Below are 20,155 nucleotides of genomic sequence, written 5' to 3'. Positions count from 1 at the left end.
TGTTTTGCACCCTCAGATTCCAGATTTTCAAATAGTTATCTCTAAAAAACCATATATTAATGGAAAGCTATTTAAAAGGGACATATTATGAAAATCAAACTTTTCCATGTTTAAGTGCTATAATTGGGTCCCCAGTGCTTATATCAACCTAGAAAATGTGAAAAAGATCAACCCAGTAACTTAGTTTTGGTAAACCATTCTCTGCAAGAATGTGAAAAATAGTTTATTAAAATATGGCTCCCCTTGTGATGTCAGAAGGGGATAATACCGCCCCTTAATCTGCATTATCCAACCACGGCACTGCCATTTTAGTGCAGAGATCACACTTACAAAATTTTAGCATGCTATTTTAAATTATCTATATGAAATTTTAAGCTAAAACTTCATATACATTCTCTGGGGACACCATAGATTTATTTGACATATTTAAAAAGTGACATGTCCCCTTTAAGTTACTTATTCAATTTGTAAAAGTTATGACTGAAGTTGTAGGATCTTTATAAAATGGCAAAGTTTGCTGTAGTAAAAATAACTTGCAAGAGCTATTGTGGCATGTTTTGTAGTGGTGTTCATAATTCACTTACTTTGATTTAATAATTTATTGCAGTTACATTTGTGCAATGTTACATTTTAAAATCTAACTAAATAAAGATATTTTAAGAAATGTTTGTAACAAACCGGTTTGTGGACTCCATTAACTTCCATTATAGTAGGAAAAAAGAATACTATGCAGGTATATGGGGTCCACAAATGGTTTGGTTACCAACATTTATTAAATATCTTCATTTGTGTTCCACATTTGGTACTCATTGTCATGAATCACAAGATAATAATATAATGTTTTCTGAGATAAAAGTCTTGTATAGCTAATAATTATTGTTTTCTAATTTCACACTGACTAATCATGATCATGATTTTCAGCTATATAGGAAACTTTTTATTAACAGAAAATATTTTATTGCCTGTATTATATTGTGATCCATGACAATGAGTGCCAAATTATTAAAATAATTCGAAATATAATAAAAAATACTTTGGACGCCTGCAAGAATTATACAATCACCCACATATCATGTAAATAAAGGGTTAATGTACTGAAATGAAAACATGCCGTATACAGCTGATGTCTGAAATGAAACACTTTGTCCTTATGTAACCGACCCAGAGTTAAAATGTTATGAAAGCAGCAGTGGGTTGAACATCAGACTGATGTGTGTCTTTCTCTGAGGTGATTTATTATATGACATTAATCAGCTGAGTTATTATGACTCGACTATATTAACACCGCGATTAGTCAATGTTTATGTGCTATGCTAACGTAATATGTAACAAACGGGACATTGTTGTTGTTTTAGCATTGCGGCTAAGCTAACAACAGCCTGTTATTAACGCATAAACTGTTACAAAACAACTCTCAGACAGTTTAGTAAACAATTTCTTATCGTTTTAACATAGTGTCTTATTTGTTTCAGTAAGAGACTTTTTAATGTTTGATGAATGGCTGCGCTAGCAACTTGCTAACTACCGGTGTCTAAACTACAGTCGGTGTCCTGATTTGTGCTGTCCTGGTCATAGATTAACATTGAATGTGATATTTGATATTTATGTGTGCGGTTGAACAGGAAACACGTGCATGACACAAAACTTGTATGCATCCTATGTGTAGTTTTTCCTTGTCAAATGTTTTTAATCAAATCTGGAAAAATCAACATTGTGGGGACTAGTTGTGTGAGAAAACAGCTTCATAAAGAGTTCATGTCTACACATAACTATATCATGGTGTAGCATACAGTTATTAAAACTGGATTAAACATTGAAATTCAATGTAAGTTCAAACTGTGACATAAACCTGCCATGTATTTGTGTGTAATCTTTTCGATGTGTCTGTTCAGGTACCCAGGCTGCATTTCAATGGGACCCCACTGAGCGGTATGCACTCACCATGACATGCATTGAACATAATAAAGATGCATCACACAAATATGAAGCATGCATCCATCTTGATAAAGATAACATACTTATACTATTGTCAGTGTTAACTTGTCTCTTCCCCGCTCATTAGGTTCTCATCTGTATAAAGTTTATTTCTGAGGGACCATCATGCAGTTGGAAGCTCAGCTGCGTTTATGTCAGAGTTGTCTTTGGTACTGTAGGAGTTATAAGCGCCTGATCTCACTTTCTACTGTCCACAGGTATCACAACCAAACTACATTTCATGTACATAAAATGTCTCAGACACAAATGCTTTGAGCAAGTCGCATTGCTCAGTCAGATACTTGCTGGCTACTTCTGCTAAATCTGGCTTTATTGATTTGATGCTGATTTTATATCTGCAGAGTTTGATCTTATTTCTGTGCTGTTATGTGGGACACTTTTATGCATATAGGGCATCATTTCTGACCCTGCCTGTAATATCCAGGCTAAAGTCTTATAATCTAATGATAAGTTTGATTTCACATTAATTAAATTTTTTGACATGGCCTTACTAAGTCAATATTAAAGATTATTATTTATTATTACAAGGTTATTTTTTACAGAATGCACTTTATATTATGTAAAATAATTGTATGCAGAAAACACAAAAAAATGCTGTGTTTTCACAGGAAGGGTGACATTGAGTTGTTTGTAACAATTGAAGTAATTTTGTTTCATCCTTGTTTTGGATCTTTATAAGGTCATCAGCAAACTACTATGACCTTCTTGGAGTGAAACCGGACGCCACGTTGGATCAAATAAAAAATGCCTTTTTCGACAAGTCCAAAAAGGTTTGTTTATCTCTGGTTTACTTCACATGAACATCTGTTCGAGCGTTTAGATATATTGATTGCGTCATTAGCCGGCTTTAATAAGAGGAAGGCTCCTGTTTCCCGGACAGCGTTTATATTAATCCAGGTCTAGGACATTTAAGTAGTTTTTACAAACAAACCTTACAAAAATCAATAATGTTGTGCATCAAACAATGTCACGGAGATATGTCGGTGCAAGATGTTTTTACATTAATGCAGCTTAAACATGCATTTTAGTCTAGGAGTAGGATAAGCAATATCAGATATTTGTTTTGACCTATCACACAACAGAGTTGTGAATTTGAATTTTATAAAGTGCTGTTTTTGTTGCACCTTAAACAGAAAGGGGGTAGACATGGTTTTTGTTTGTTATTTTCCACCTCACCCCTAGAGGGAGCTATTTATATGTTGCAAAAGGACTAACCTCCAATACTACAGGTACAGAAATGATTGATTTTTAATAGCATATTTTAAGGTTTGTAGTTGTGTGTTTGACTTCACCGGACATGTTTGTGTTTTCACATTTTGTGAATTTGATGTATTATATCTTCCAGAACCCAGAGAGTAAATGTTTAAAGGGAAGGTTTCAAAAGACTTTTAAGGGGACACTCCACTTTTTTTTTGAAAATATGCTCATTTTCCAGATCACCTAGAGTTAAACATTTGATTTTTACCGTTTTGGAATCCATTCAGCTGATCTCCGGGTCTGGCACTAGCACTTTTAGAATAGCTAAGCTTATCCATTGAATCTGATTAGACCATTAGCATCACGCTAAAAAATAACCAAAGAATTTTGATATTTTTCCTATTTAAAACTTGACTCTTCTGTAGTTACATCGTGTACTAAGACCGACAGAAAATTAAAAGTTGCGATTCTCTGGGCAGATTTGGCTAGGAATTACAGTATACTCTCATTTTGGCGTAATAATCAAGGACTTTGCCGCCGTAACATGGCTGCAGCAGGCGTAGTGATATTACACAGCAGACGAAAATAGTCCCCTTGGTTACTTTTAATAGCAGGGGACTATTTTCGGGCACTGCGTAATATCACTACGCCTGCTGCAGCCATGTTACAGCAGCAAAGTCCTTGATTATTACGCCAGAATGAGAGTATAGTTCCTAGACATATCTGCCTAGAAAATCACAACTTTTAAATTTCCATCGATCTTATTACACGATGTAACTACAGAAGAGTCAAGTTTTAAATAGGAAAAATATCGAAACTCTTTGGTTATTTTTTAGCACGATGCTAATGGTCTAATCAGATTCAATGGATTGTGCTAAGCTATGCTAAAAGTGCTAGCGCCAGACTCAGAAATCAGATGAATGGATTCAAAAACTGTAAAAATCAAATGTTTAACTATAGGGGAGCTGGAAAATTAGCTTATATTAAAAAAGTGGAGTGTCCCTTTAAGATGTCAATTATGTCTTTGCTTTCCCCAGAGTATTTATGTGAAGTTTAGCTCAAAATACCATATAGATAATTTTTTATCAAAATTGACACTTTGTAGGTGTGAGCAAAAATGTGCCATTTTTTTGGTGTGTCCTTTTAAATGCAAATGATCTGATCTATGCACTAAATGGCAGTCCCGTGTTTGGATAGTGCAGATTAAGGGGCGTTATTATCCCCTTCTGACATCACAAGGGGAGCCAAATGTCAAAGACTCAATTTTTCACATGCTTGCAGAGAGTGGTTTACCAAAACTAAGTTACTTGGTTGATAGAAGCTCCGGGTACCCAATTATAGCACTTAAACATGGAAAAAGTCAGATTTTCATAATATGTCCCCTTTAATATTAAAGATAAAGAAATGTGAAGTGGGTTTGTGTGTGGAGAAAGAGTGAGAAACTGTTGTATAATTGAATGTATGAAACAGACAAAATGTTTGTATATGTATTTTTGCGAGGAGGATGAATAGTGAGGTGTGTGTGTGAGAGAGAGAGAGAGAGAGAGAGAGGGAGAGAGGGAGAGAGGAGATGAGGGTAAAGGCAGGGGATGCGGGCACTTTGTTTCCGAGTCAAAAGCAGATAAAAGGTTTATGATTGATGTGACATCCAGAACAAGTGAGAGCAGAGAGGTGAACAGGTCACGATGAGGACACATGCCATGTCCCATTCAACAGATATGAGATATATGAGACATGATGCCATTACTTCATGATTTTAAAATGTAGGGTATTTAATCAACATTATCAACCCTTATTTTTGGTCTTATTGTTTATGATTTATTGTTATTTTAATGAAAAACTATGTTGTAATTACTTAAAAAGTGACGTGGACAGGTGAGAAAGTCATACAAAACTAATTCTCATTCTGGCGTGGGACCTCCATAACACATTCCTGTAGCTTAACTTTTTGAAAGTGGCCATAACAACGCCAAGGTCATGGATTCGATTCCTGTGGAATGTACAAACGGATAAAATGTATAGCTACATTGAATGGGATGAGCTATTCCTGTTGACACTAGCGACACCAAATCATTCTTGTTCAGACCATGCACCATAGTTTGTTTAAATTGTGCATTCATTTTTGAGTGTGAGTGGTCTTTTCATTAACTAGCATTTGACATTTAACTAAATCTACAACAGGGTAATAACTGTTTATTAAGCATTTTTTTTCTTCTCTTTTGCTTTAGATGCATCCAGACAGTGACCTAACTAATCCTGGTCTGCATAGTCAGTTTGTGCAGCTGAATGAAGCTTACAGGGTGCTGAGCAGAGAAGGTTCCAGACGGGACTATGACCTCAAGCTGAGGTATCGGTACGCTGGAGGTCAGGCCTTCGGGACATCCACGTACAGCCCCAGGTAAGCTGCACCACTAGGGGGAAGTCTTTTTTAGATCTCTGATTGTGAGTTCTGTGATCAAAGTGATAAAACTTAAGTCATTATTTAACACATTTAGCTTTTGAGGTGTGTATATTTGTTAGTTATGGGAACACAATACTCAGTGAGAAATAACATGGGTTGGACTTGAGTAAACTTTATTTAATTGATAATGAAATCAAATATTTGATTATTAAACATGGGTTGTTATTAATATCAGGGTTCCAACGCGTCATGGAATTTCTGGAATATCATGGAATTTTTTTTTTTTACTAGGGATGCATAACGATTAATCACGATTAATCCATAGCATTATAAAAAATGTTGTTTACATCATATATGTGTGTGAACTGTGTATAAAAACTTTGTATAAATAAATGCACACACATGCATGCATATACTTAAGAAATGTTTACATGTGTGTATACATTTACATTTCTTTATAATTTATATTATATATAATTACCTAATATATAAATATTTTTTTTCTTAAAATTATACATGCATGTGTGCATATTTATATATACAGAATTATTATACACAGTTCACACACATATATGATGTAAACAAAAACTTTTATTCTGCTATAGATTAATCGTTATGCATCCCTAGTTTTTACCAGACTTTGAAAGTCAGGGAATTTTATATATATTTGTCAGAGTCATGGAATTGTTTGTTGCTTTAAATATTAGTTTTGATTTGTCAAAATGTAATCTGCTTGTTAACTTGTGACTTAAGTAATACCATTTTCGAGTCCAAGCTTCTGCTGACTACAATTTAAACAGCTGTTTATTGGCACTGTTTATGCTGTTTCACGCATATTAGCTAAATTTTTGTAAACTCATGGTGCACACTACATTATCCAGGCTTATGGCATTCCAGACATACAGTCTTGTTCAAAATAATAGCAGTACAATGTGACTAACCAGAATAATCAAGGTTTTTAGTATATTTTTTATTGCTACGTGGCAAACAAGTTACCAGTAGGTTCAGTAGATTCTCAGAAAACAAACAAGACCCAGCATTCATGATATGCACGCTCTTAAGGCTGTGCAATTGGGCAATTAGTTGAAAGGGGTGTGTTCAAAAAAATAGCAGTGTGGCATTCAATAACTGAGGTCATTAATTTTGTGAAGAAACAGGTGTGAATCAGGTGGCCCCTATTTAAGGATGAAGCCAACACTTGTTGAACATGCATTTGAAAGCTGAGGAAAATGGGTCGTTCAAGACATTGTTCAGAAGAACAGCGTACTTTGATTAAAAAGTTGATTGGAGAGGGGAAAACCTATAAAGAGGTGCAAAAAATGATAGGCTGTTCAGCTAAAATGATCTCCAATGCCTTAAAATGGAGAGAAAAACCAGAGAGACGTGGAAGAAAACGGAAGACAACCATCAAAATGGATAGAAGAATAACCAGAATGGCAAAGGCTCAGCCAATGATCACCTCCAGGATGATCAAAGACAGTCTGGAGTTACCTGTAAGTACTGTGACAGTTAGAAGACGTCTGTGTGAAGCTAATCTATTTTCAAGAATCCCCCGCAAAGTCCCTCTGTTAAAAAAAAGGCATGTGCAGAAGAGGTTACAATTTGCCAAAGAACACATCAACTGGCCTAAAGAGAAATGGAGGAACATTTTGTGGACTGATGAGAGTAAAATTGTTCTTTTTGGGTCCAAGGGCCACAGGCAGTTTGTGAGACGACCCCCAAACTCTGAATTCAAGCCACAGTACACAGTGAAGACAGTGAAGCATGGAGGTGCAAGCATCATGATATGGGCATGTTTCTCCTACTATGGTGTTGGGCCTATTTATCGCATACCAGGGATCATGGATCAGTTTGCATATGTTAAAATACTTGAAGAGGTCATGTTGCCCTATGCTGAAGAGGACATGCCCTTGAAATGGTTGTTTCAACAAGACAATGACCCAAAACACACTAGTAAACGGGCAAAGTCTTGGTTCCAAAATTAATGTTATGGAGTGGCCAGCCCAATCTCCAGACCTTAATCCAATTGAGAACTTGTGGGGTGATATCAAAAATGCTGTTTCTGAAGCAAAACCAAGAAATGTGAATGAATTGTGGAATGTTGTTAAAGAATCATGGAGTGGAATAACAGCTGAGAGGTGCCACAAGTTGGTTGACTCCATGCCACACAGATGTCAAGCAGTTTTAAAAAACTGTGGTCATACAACTAAATATTAGTTTAGTGATTCACAGGATTGCTAAATCCCAGAAAAATTTTTTTGTACAAAATAGTTTTGAGTTTGTACAGTCAAAGGTAGACACTGCTATTTTTTTGAACACACCCCTTTCAACTAATACCCCAATTGCACAGCCTTAAGAGCGTGCATATCATGAATGCTGGGTCTTGTTTGTTTTCTGAGAATCTACTGAACCTACTGGTAACTTGTTTGCCACGTAGCAATAAAAAATATACTAAAAACCTTGATTATTCTGGTTAGTCACATTGTACTGCTATTATTTTGAACAAGACTGTAAGTCGTAGAAATTTAGCTTTTTAGTCCGTGAAAGTCAGGGAATTTGACTTAAAGAGGGGTAATATGGAGGTATTGTTAGTGTTAGTGGTATGTTTACATTATAAGTGAAGTTTAGATATTATTTTTCCCTGTCCATTAAAGTCATTTTAGAGATGGAAAAAGCTGTTATGTAACCAATAAGGTATGCATATCAGCATGCCATATTCATGATACACCACTAGCCTCGAGTACTTGAGTTTTTGTTAAGCTCATTAAAGGGATACTCCAGCACAATATCAAAATTACACCATGATTTACTCACCCTCAAGCAATCCAACATGCATGTGTTCATCATCTTTCAGAGGCCTGTTTACATGAAACGCTCGGGTGAAAACGTACAAATATTTTATCGGATGTGCCTTTCGTTTACACAGTGACTGCGTTTTTGGTGCTTAAAAATGCAAAAAAGTGAATCTATGGAAAAACGATCTACCTCCACGTTCCCGTCTAAAGGGTAAAAATGCAAAAGTCTGCTCATGGTGGCTCTTGTTGCAGACGCGTTTACGTCACAGGGATGCGTCAGATCAGGAAAATAACAACAAACATGTCGGATTATTTCCATACGCCGGACCTTCAAGTTGCCGTAGCAGCTCTGATAAATATACAAGAGTCTCTCCAGCAGTTATACGAAATATTCACAGCTAGTATTACTGATTAGAGAATGGTGCATTAATTACCTCCATCAAATTGTTGATGTGCCAATTCGTTGGAGGCAAACCAGACGGCTTTGGGCGAGACCTGGGAGAACAAGGAAGAAGGTTGTACGCAGGCATGTGGACTTGGTGTTGTTGTGTATCAGTGCTTCACATTGCCACCTAGCTGCCTGGGGTGCATACTACATTGAATATCACACACTTTTCCGCCACCCTATGCATGCAGATTTCCCCCTCAAAACGCTCGTATAAACGCGGAATAAAAAGTGATACCGCAACGCAGTGGCGTAGCAAGTCAGTCCTGGGTCTATATGCAAAAATAATTACGGGCCCCCTTAAGCCAAAGCCCCCCCAACCTGCCCGTTGGCACTTTTAACTGTTGCGCGCAGGTCTGTTAACAACATATACTTTTAACTCTTTCACCGCCAGCGTTTAAAAAAAAAGTTGCCAGCCAGCGCCAACGTTTTTCATGATTTTCACCAAAGTTTAATGCCTTCCAGAAAATGTTCTTCTTTAAATATATAAACATACAATATACCAAATGAAAGAACAGACCCTCTGCTTTCAAACAAAAAAAAACGTTTCATCCTACCTTTAGTGGTTCTTTTGCAATCAGCTTTTGAATATGGGTAGGTTTTTGCAAAAACACCATATTTTGAGCATAAAGCAATGATAATTCCATTTTTGTGACGGACTTTTCATAGAGATCCCATTCAGAGCGATCTTTAAAACAGACACGGACATGCAGCAGCTTGCCATAGGGCAATACTTCCGGTTTTAAAAAGTTGCGGAAAATAAAAAGCGGTATTGCGGAAAGACGTAAAATCTTGTCATTGGCGGGGAAGCGTTTTCTCTTAATTGACGAGATATCTCATCAATGGCGGGGAAAGAGTTAATATACTTTAAAGGGTAGATTTAAATAATGAAAAACAAAATGTTTTGGGTAGTTTTTGACTCGTGACTAACTTCTCCGCCTTCTCTTTGAGGCCCCACTTTTATGTTTATACTTGTCCATCCTTAATGTTCATGTAGATAGCCGCTATAGTAACCTCTCACACTGGGTTTTCTTTTTTTTTTGACGTGGCAATGCGTCATGTAAAAAAATGATGGCGTAGTAGTCTAAGGCAGCCGCGGAGTGCAAAAAAAATAAGAAACGCAAACAAGAAATGATGGAGAAATTAGACATTACGGAGAAATAAGAAATCACTACACATGATATGCATACAAAAATATATTTATTGCGGCCACAAATAAAAATTTAGTTGAACATTTTTAATTAAAAGCTGGGGCCCCCTATTGGCCCGGGCCCATTTGAACGTGCATACCCTGCATGCCCAGACGCTACGCCACAGTGCTTTTGCGTTTTCTTTTCTAATCGTTTCCGTGTAAACGTAGCCTCAGAAGAACACATTATTTTATATGTTATTTTAGTAAATGTTCTTGGTATTAGGGAATACCTTTCGTACCTGTTTTTAAAACACAAAAAAGTGCATCCGTCCTTCTCACGACTCCAAAGGGTTAATAAAGGTCTTTTGCGGGTAAGAAAAATATATGTACTTTATAAAGGGTCTTCAACATGGTGCCTGCGGGAGTCTGTGTGGTGCCCGCCAAAGTACAATTTATTTAATTTTATTTAAGCACATTTTAATATTTATTTATTACATATTTTTTATATTAGCTTGGCTTGGTTTACATATGTTAACATTTTATACAATACTAAAACATATCAACAAGTAAAATAAAATAAAATCAACAAGTAAAACAGAAAAGTTTAAGTAGACTATATCAAAAAGTTGCCCTCCAGATTGTTTTATCCATTGTGGTAGCCCTTGCTCACAAAAAGGTTGGAGACCCCTGTTATAAACTATAATAAATAGCTTCTGGTAATGGTGCCATGTTGGACTTTTAGCGTAGTAAGCGTTCGTTGCCATGGGTACGTTGCGCAGTGAATTGCATGATTCCATGATGTTAATATAGTTTATAAAGTTTAAAATATGGATATTTCTCTTACATTATCATATCGATAACCTGCAGAAGACCTTTATCAACCGCTTCGAGCCGCATTGATTACTTCTGTGAACGATGAATGCACTTTTTGGGGTTTAAAGTCAGTTGTTGTTCCCTGATCCCTGTTTTCTACCATTATAAAGCTTGGACATTTATTAAAGATCATCTATGGTCCAGTTCACGATTTTACATTTCCTGTGGTGTGTAAGTGTGTATTAGTACATGTTAACGATATGCAAAAGATACAAACCCCAAAGTAAACAATGACACGAGTTATTGTCTCCAACATAAATCTATTTTCTTGGACGCAACAGTTTACTTCCTGGGATTGGTGATGTAGTAAAGACCGACATTATCATAATTCCTCCCGCTTTGACTCACAGCCTGTAAATTAAGTCCTGTTAGCATTGCATTGTGAGCGAATCTTTCAAACATGGTAAGGAGCGTCACATTTTACGGCTGACGTCAGCGGTATTCAGACCAATCACAACGTACAGATTAGCTGGCCAATCAGGGACACAAACGAGTTTTGTACAAAATCAATGCGTTTTGAGTATCGCTTTAAGCTTTGCTTTTATTATTGTTTTGAAAGTGCGACCTCTAGTGGTAAAATCCTACATATTGTGTCTTTAAAGTTGCTATGAAACGGTTTGACAGAAGGTTCACATTTCTCACAAATGCTTATATAAACACAAAATGCAAATTAAATGTATTTTATATTTACTCATGCGGCAAGTAGCTGTGTAATAAGCAGGGTAATATCATCAAGCTGGTTGTTATTGTAAATAAAAACCTGTTTTTTTTTTTGGTTATCCAGCATAATTAAAAGAAATTTAATTACTGGTATTTTAATGTTTTCTCTCTGTCTCTCTATCTCTCTCTCTCTCTCAGTGGAGAGGCATCAGACAACATACGATATTGGGAGCAGTTCAGACAGGCCCAGCCTCAGGAGAACTCATCTGAGAGTTGGGAAAAGAGAAAGAAGCGTAACATGCGATTAGTGGGCTACTGCGTGCTTACCATGCTAGCTAGTATATCTGCACATTACTTTGGGTTCAGGTGAGACCTTGAACATACACGCTCTCATCTGCACATACTATCAACATCACTATGCGTGAAAAATGTTGACCGGTCGTCATAATTCTGTGAAAGATAATCGAAATGTTTCAGTGCTGATAAGTCAGTGTTTTGCAACTGTTTATATGAAATCACGACACAAATGTTCTCTGTTTTTCTTCACTTCCTGATGAAAACACGATAGTAATGGTGTTTTGTTTTTGAAGCACGTTTCGTCTGCCCCAGTGCCAGACAAATCCCAGTAGAGCGCGTCCACTGGTTTCCCATAATCCCTGATGTTTAGTTATCCTTTGCAGTATCGGTGAAATGTTTTTACACCTTGAATTCTGCCGACAGAAATTAAGTATCTTCTCTAAACAAACACTGCTCGGTTGACGCATAGCAGAAGTGCGTTTGAAATGTTTTGAAAAATGATCACGTCTGTGCCCTTTCTAATGCGACCCCAAATTTATGCCGGCACCTTGTGGATGTCTGTTGCCCCCTTCAAATATATATGTTGGCTGTAAATCTTCTCACCTTTGACCTTTGGGTTGCTCTGTCATGCAGGAAACTGGAAGAGGTCCACAGTAACTTCATGGATGAGAAAGACAGACTCATCACTGAGATCTACAATAAATCCAAAGAGCAAGCCAGGTTGGATTGCTTTGAAGTTGCCTTCTTGTTCATGTTGATCTGAGGCTTGTTGTGGGATATGGTTTGATGAGTATAAGTTCAGCGCAGCCTGGTTTTGAGAGATTATTTGATGGCAAGCATCCATAAAACTGTTACATAGAAGTGCAATGGCAAGCACCCATATTACACTAGCAACTATTCAAACTTTCTTTGTAAATCTACTTTTGTTGATCATGTTTCTATCTGTTATCTTCCTCAGAGTGAACGGCTTTAAGAAACAACAGGAGATTTTGAGACAAAAACATGCCGAGTTCCTGGAGAGATACAAGATTCGTAGCAGCGGAGAAGAGAAGTGAAATGAAGAAAGAGAAACTTTATGGAGAGAGTATGGACGATTTAGTTTAAAGGGAGAGTTCATCCAAAAATGAAAATTATGTCATCATTTTACCACCCTCAGGTTGTTTTAAATCTGTATGAATTACTTTTTTCCGAACACAAAATAAGATATTTTGATAAATGATGGTAACCATTGACTTCCATCGTATTTATTTTTCCTACTATGGAAGTGAATGGCTACCATCAGCAATCATTTATTATTCAGAAATTTAGATTTAGAACAACATGAGGATGTTTAAATGCAGGATTTTCATCTTTGGGTGAACTATTCCTTTAATATTATTTTGCATTTATAGTTTTTAACAAATTATTTGATACTCAAATAAGTGCCATTAAATGAAGCTGAATCCATCCAAAGGATCAAATGCTTACAAAATGTTATTTTTTCTATGTATTTAAAAAGTTTGGTTCCAAAACGCGATAAACGGCATTTAAGAAAAAAATTGTTACCGCCAGAATCAGTATTGTATAAGGTCAGTAATAAAAAGTCAATTCGTCATTTTACGCCAAATCCGATATCCACCTTTTTATTCTTTCATCTTTTCTCTTTTTTTCCAAACCGCGATAAACGCCAGTCGTCCTTTTCTGCAGAATGCAATAAATCTGCTCAACAAATCACAGCGCACCATTAGGGCTGGGTATTGGCAAGGGCCTCACGGTACGATACATATCACGATACATGTGCCGTGCTACAGTGTATCACGATACAATATGGTGCATGTTGTGATACATTGCAATACTTTTTATTTTTTATCAAAAATGTTTAAAAAAATAGAGCTGAATTTTTTTACTTTTTTTAAAGCCAACGTGCTTCCACACGGCTGCTTTGAAAGCTGCAGGTGTTTTTACATTTTCTGCCGTTTCTCACTCCCGCTAACTGCTGAGATATTGGTTGAATGGTCATATGTGACAGACAACTGGATAGCGACAACTAGCAGTGGCGGAGGAGGACGTTTGAAGCACACAGAGGGATTTGATGTTTTTTTTAAATATCAATAGTAGAGATTAAAATATTGATACACTATCGTGGAAAAATGTATTGCGATAGTTAGCTGTATCGATATTTTTGCACAGCCCTACACACCATTCAACGCTGGCGACTCGTTGAATACACACCGAATCCTAGTTTTCCTCATCTACTTTGTACTTCGTAATCAACAAACAAAAACAAAATAATACGTTTGATGGCATTGATAAACCTGTGGTGGTTTTCTGTGGCGGGGAATAAACGTAAGCCATCAAAATCGAATCATTTACGTGAGGGGCACTCGAAAGACGGAAAAATGTCGGCTGTTGCTTGTTCTCTCCCGACAGCATCAAGCTTCTGTCATGCTAACACATTGACCCCAGGGGATCTTATGAAAAACTTTATTTTATTTTACTCAAAGTCAACAAAAATCGAGCAGGACCAAAACATTTTACAGCTGATCGCTGTTAAAAAAATTCAGCGACGACATCCCAAGGATGACCGCAGCAATGACAGTGTTATTAATATGACAAAGTGTTTTGATTAATGCCATTAATGTTTATTTTTTAATCAGTGTATACCACTAGTCAACTAAATGAATATAACATGACAAAGATGAATGCACATTTATATATTGATTCAAGAGATTTATAGCATTTTGAAAAAAAACTTTGATTTATTGCATTTTGCGGAAAAAATAATCAGTTTGTAACAGAAAATGGTGGTTTTCATCTTGTCACTTTCTTAGTATAGAAAACACATTTTCCAAAATTAGACAGAATGGATTTATTGCGTTTTGGAACCAAACTCTTCATATCTTCAATCAACTTACAGTCAGATTAATGGCAGCGAAACAAATCAGGCTGATTTAAGGTGAGTGTGGTTCACCTAAACCTGTACACCTACTTGCATTGCCTGCATTTACAGGCGACGTTGTAACTGCACCTGGAAAGGGTGTTATGGAAACATTGCATTCCTGATAAAGCCGTACATCAAAACACTGAAACGCAGTGCACTCTGTTAAGCTCACTGTGTGTGTAGGAGGAATCCTTATGCAAGTATATACTACAGATGGCCAGTGCTGTCCAGTGTGCGTGAATCAGCAGTGTAGTGTATAAGGATTCAGGTGCTGCTTATTTCACAACTTCAAATAATCTATGAAGTAATGGTGCTTTGAGAATTCATTTAAAGTTAGTAATAAAAGATATAGCATGTATGGTACACACGTTGAGTGCTATACAGGACGATTTTAATATACCTGGATCCTGGATTTGGGACTCCATTCATACACAGACTGCTGCTGTCGCAAAATTTTTTTGGAATGTTGCCTTATTTATAGAATTCAGTATTTATAGACAATTTATATTTCATAGAGAAATATGAAAATTCTATCATTTACACACCCTCATATTGTATTAATTTCTTTGTTCTGCTAAACACAAAAGAAGATGTTTTGAGCAATATTTGTAACCAAACCATTTTCAAGCACCATTCACTTCTGCAGTAGTATTTTTCCTACTATGTAAGTCAGTGGTGCTTCTGTTTCCAGCTTAATTACAAATATCTTCATTTGTGTTCAGCACAAAGCAAAGAAATTACAACATTGTGAGTAATTTGGGGTAAATTATCCATTTAAGTGGATATTCTGGAAAAAAAACTTTCAATATAAATCACCAGAGTATACTTTTTTTGTAGGTAAGACCTTTAATGTCTTTCTCTGACATAGTTTTTATTTTTTTGCTGTGATGTATAATTAAAATTGATCTCAATGGATCCCACATTACACAACTGTTCTGTTCTGTGTTTTTTTATACATTTGTTGACCCATCTGTGAATTCCAGGTTAAAGTCTCATAATCTAATGACGAGAGGAGCACCAGAATTTGTTTTTAGTCCTTGATTTCACATACATTTTGATCTTTGACACGGTCTTAGTCAATATTAAGGATATCAATGTTATATTTTTACATAGTTCTTTTTATTATGTAGGATAATCACATACACTGTCAGAAAATAAAGGTACAAAAGCTGTCACTGGGACGGGACCCTTAAAGGGGACATATCATGAAAATCGGATTTTTTTATGTTTATGGGTCCCCAGTGCTTCTATCAACCTAAAAAATGTAAAAAAGATCAACCCAGTAACTTAGTTTTGGTAAACCATTCTCACATGCAAGCATGTGAAAAAATGTCATTGAAATTTGGCTCCCCCTGTGATGTCAGAAGGGGATAATGGGAGAAACAAAGCTTTTTGAAGCCTAAATCTATTGAACCAATTGGTTCGAAAAAAAAAAATTTAAACTTTGGAAACACCACACCTGCTGGTCAAAATAGTGTAAACGCATATCTGTCCAAACATTTTACACTATTTTTACAACTCCCCCTAGTGGTGAATAATCGGATTTTCAAAACGTTTGCTAAAATTACATTACTTTGCCTGTTTGAAACAATTCTCTGAACCAACCAATGATTCGCAACAAAAGATTCGTAAAAGTTTCGAAACCTCATGAAGCAGTGCTTCGAAACCGACCATCACTGGATAATACCGCCCCTTTAATCTGCACTATCCAACCACGGCACTGCCATTTAGTGCAGAGATCAGCTCATTTGCATTTATCAGGACACACCCAAAAACGTCACACCTACAAAGTGGCAATTTTAACATGTTATAATAAATTATCTTATTAGGACCTTATTAGGACACAAAATATTTTTTGACATCTTAAAAAAGTCTTGTGAAAGTCCCCTTTAAAAAGGTCCTAGCGTTTTTACCTTTGAGGAATTTGAATTAAACTAAATTCAACGGCTGTAAAAATGTATCAGATGAATTTTCCTTTTTTTTTTTTTGCCTCAGTACTGATCAAAACTACCAAAAGTTTACAAAAAAAAATTCATGATGTTAACTCTTTAATTGCCAAGCTAATAAATTATACTCCATATAACTCTATGTACAAGCCAGAAATTAAAGTCGCCATGAAACGGAAGTAGCGATTGCCTTATTTTCCCCGTGGTGACGTATGTCCAAATGAAACGGCTTTTGAGATGAAATAAGGCAGGGCTGGATTTGAATTTGTCCATCGAGATCTGATTGGATCGTTTGAAGTTGGGTCGTGTTGCTAATTGCTAATCGCTGCGATCTTCTCCCGGACCCCGCCCACCTGCCATACTTATGACCAGAAGTAAAGAGAGATCGTTTTGAGGAGGAGAGGAGATTTGCATGTTTGATTAAAGATTATGAGCACACACACATTTTTTTTAAATAATGAAGCTCAGAAATAAGTCTATTGTTAATAATACCACAATATTAAAAAAAATATATATAGTTTTTCATTTCATTGCGACTTTAAGCTCTGTTTTTTGCACAGGCCTACTAAAGGGTTAATGGTGCCACATGGTGATCAACAGTAAAAATTAAAAATTGTACCTCTTTGCAAAAGAAAAAACCACAATGAATCAAAAAATGCATGATATTAAGGTGTCATGGCTCTGCAATCAAAAAATGTAAGTATTGTAAGTCAATGGGGCAAAAATGGCCACAAACAATAAATGAGGGAGAAAAAAATATAATCTGATGCTGCACAAAAACTAAAAATGCATCAAAGCCAATGTTTTTACAAATCTTGTACATGCCCAAGACTGTAAAAAAGTGGAAAAAAAATACAGTCCACAATCACTTTTTATATTGAAAATCGGTCATTTTGTGTTTTCCCCCCCAAATCAGTGACACCACTAATAACCTTGGCAATTAAAGAGTTAAAATCATGGAATTTTTGTAAACATTTGGTAGTTTTGATCAGTACTGAGGTTGATTAACAGATTTATACAAAAAAAAATAATCTGATACATTTTTACAACAGTTTAATTTAGTGGCCATTTTTGTCACTAACAACACGAAAGGGTAGTAAATTTGTCCACGGTATATTGTTTAGTTTTTGAAAAATGTCAAAGCGTTTTCTTAAAATATGTTTAAATATATTAATCATTCTATTTGCTGAAACACAGAGAAAGTTGTGGCCAAATTAAGACTTCAAAAAATGGCCGTAACAACACATAAGGGTTAAATAGTGTACTGCTTTTGTACCTTTATTTCTGAGAGTGTTCTGATAAAATGCATTCCTTGTAATGCACTCTAAGTCGCTTTGGATGATGTGTATGCTAAAGGCATAAATATAATTGTACATTTTATGTAGAAAACAGTATATTACAAAAAGTTGGGTTTTCACAGGCAGGGTCATAGGTGTCATTTACACTGGGGACGCTGGGGACATGTCCCCACCACTTTTTGAAATGGCTGATTTTGTCCCCACCACTTTTTGAAAGCATTTGGGTAAAATTTTCTGAAAAATCAAACAATACCTGTGCGACTTACAATGCAAAAATGACTTTCTTACTGAGTATTTTTGTCTTGTTTTCAGTAGAAATATCTAAAAATTCTTAAATCAAGATGCTTTTTCTTGGTGAGCAAAATTACCTAAGAAAATAAGTCTATTTTTTAGACAAAAAATATACAATTTAATTGAATTTGTGATTAAAACAAGCAAAAATATCTGCCAATAGGGTGAGAAAAAAAATCTAAAAATAAGATTTCTTTTTTCTTAAACACTTAATTTAAGCAAAAATGTCTCACCCCATTCACTTAAATTGTATAGTTTTGTCTAAAAACTAGACTTATTTTCTTACGTCATTTTGCTCAGCAAGAGCATCATGTTTTCTTTTACAAATGTAATAAATTTCATTGTAATCATTGACTTAACGTGCTGCTGTTTTCTACAGTATGGTGCTTTGGCACTGTTCGGTTCACTCTAAAAACAAACGGTGCTATATAGCACCAAAAGTGGTTCTTTGCTCGTAATCATAGAAGAACCATTTTTAATACCATTAGCACCGGTGAAGCACCTGTGTAGAACCTGTGAAGCACCTGTGTAGAACCACAGAGTGCTATGTAGAACCATATGTGGTGCTATAATGGTGCTATATGGCCCCCATATGGTTCTTCACTGGTGCTTCACCGGTGCTATATGGCACTAAAAACGGTTCTTCTATGATTATGAGCAAATAACCACTTTTGGTGCTATATAGCACCGTTTTAACAGTCCCTACAACACCAGCTCAATTGAGCTGGTGTTGTAGGGACTGTTACATGTGCAGTCGACATTGTTGAGGGTTTTATGCAGAGTATTTTTGTGATGTTGACCGGCCTACACTATGCCCATTTTTGATGGGCCGTTACTCAATATTTTTCCCATCCTGCTGTAATGTTTTTTCATCTGATCTTTTGTCCCCACCACTTTTCAACACAAACTGACGCCCCTGGGCAGGGTCACATATGTATAACAAATTATGCCTTGTACACCGCTTGAAAAAAAAGGTTAAAATATGTGGGGCAGAATTCTTTAAAAAGGCCTTAATTTGTAACATTAGGTACAGATGTGTATACATATGGTAATAATATGTATGTTTGAGATACTTATATGTATAGTTGGTAACAATACTTTTGAGGTACTATTATGAACTCTTTAGGTGCAAAGCTGTACTTTTTAAAAGGTGACTGATGGGGAACATATTTTGACCTTTTTTTTGACAGTGTATGTTTATTAGTTTTTATCAGTGTCGTTTGATAAATGTCACTTAGTTTCAGGGCTTTACGCCCTTAATAGAGGCAGGAGGAGTAGTAGTAAAATTTCCCAATTTGAGGGGCCAAAGTCCCACAAAAGGAGTGACCTAAGCCTAATCAAAGGACCAGAATGTCTTGAGTTTTGGGAATGAGCTGTAATGACCACCCAGAACAGCCAACATTGTGATGTCACATTTTGCATTTATGTATTTGGAAGACACTTTTATCCAAAACAACTTACAATGCATTCAATCTATACATAGGGGTGGTTTCCCGGACAGGGATTAGACTAAAAAAATATAAGAGCTGTCCAAACTGAAATCAACTTGATCTGACATATATTAAAATACATCAGTGTCCTTTGTTTTTCCTCAAAATGTACGCCAGTAATGTTTTAAGTAAGGCATGTTTGTTAAAACTAGTTATATTTCCTATGGTAAAATTGCACAGGCAAGCTTAAAAATGTTCAAATCTAGTTTTAGTTCATTGTCTCACTTAACTTCTCTTTGTGAAAGAAAACATCTCTAAAACCCTCGAATGTTATTTCTTTCCTGCGACATTCTAGAAGCTGCGACGACATTCTAGAGTCCACTGCGGTAAGCGCATTTCAAGGAAGCTTTACATTCTCCAACTCTGTGCACATGTTGACAATCTAGGCTCGATCCTCTCTCGTTCTGTGACTGCA

The 20,155-nt window shown here is 36.0% G+C and overlaps 1 protein-coding gene across 1 annotated transcript; it reads left to right on the top strand.

Moving 5' to 3' along the window:
* The first annotated feature begins 1,094 nt into the window (after positions 1-1,094).
* On the top strand, positions 1,095-15,456 carry dnajc4 (DnaJ (Hsp40) homolog, subfamily C, member 4). The gene is made up of 8 exons (XM_065275241.2): positions 1,095-1,228; positions 1,893-1,929; positions 2,063-2,192; positions 2,675-2,765; positions 5,421-5,590; positions 11,697-11,864; positions 12,429-12,515; positions 12,754-15,456. Exons 3-8 carry the CDS (start codon positions 2,101-2,103, stop codon positions 12,848-12,850), a joined length of 705 nt encoding a protein of 234 aa, XP_065131313.1. The 5' UTR covers positions 1,095-1,228; positions 1,893-1,929; positions 2,063-2,100; the 3' UTR covers positions 12,851-15,456.
* Positions 15,457-20,155: the final 4,699 nt, after the last annotated feature.

The sequence above is a fragment of the Paramisgurnus dabryanus genome, chromosome 16, assembly GCF_030506205.2.
Source record: "Paramisgurnus dabryanus chromosome 16, PD_genome_1.1, whole genome shotgun sequence".
Classification (NCBI taxonomy): domain Eukaryota; kingdom Metazoa; phylum Chordata; class Actinopteri; order Cypriniformes; family Cobitidae; genus Paramisgurnus; species Paramisgurnus dabryanus.
This window is presented reverse-complemented; position numbering and strand designations above follow the sequence as displayed.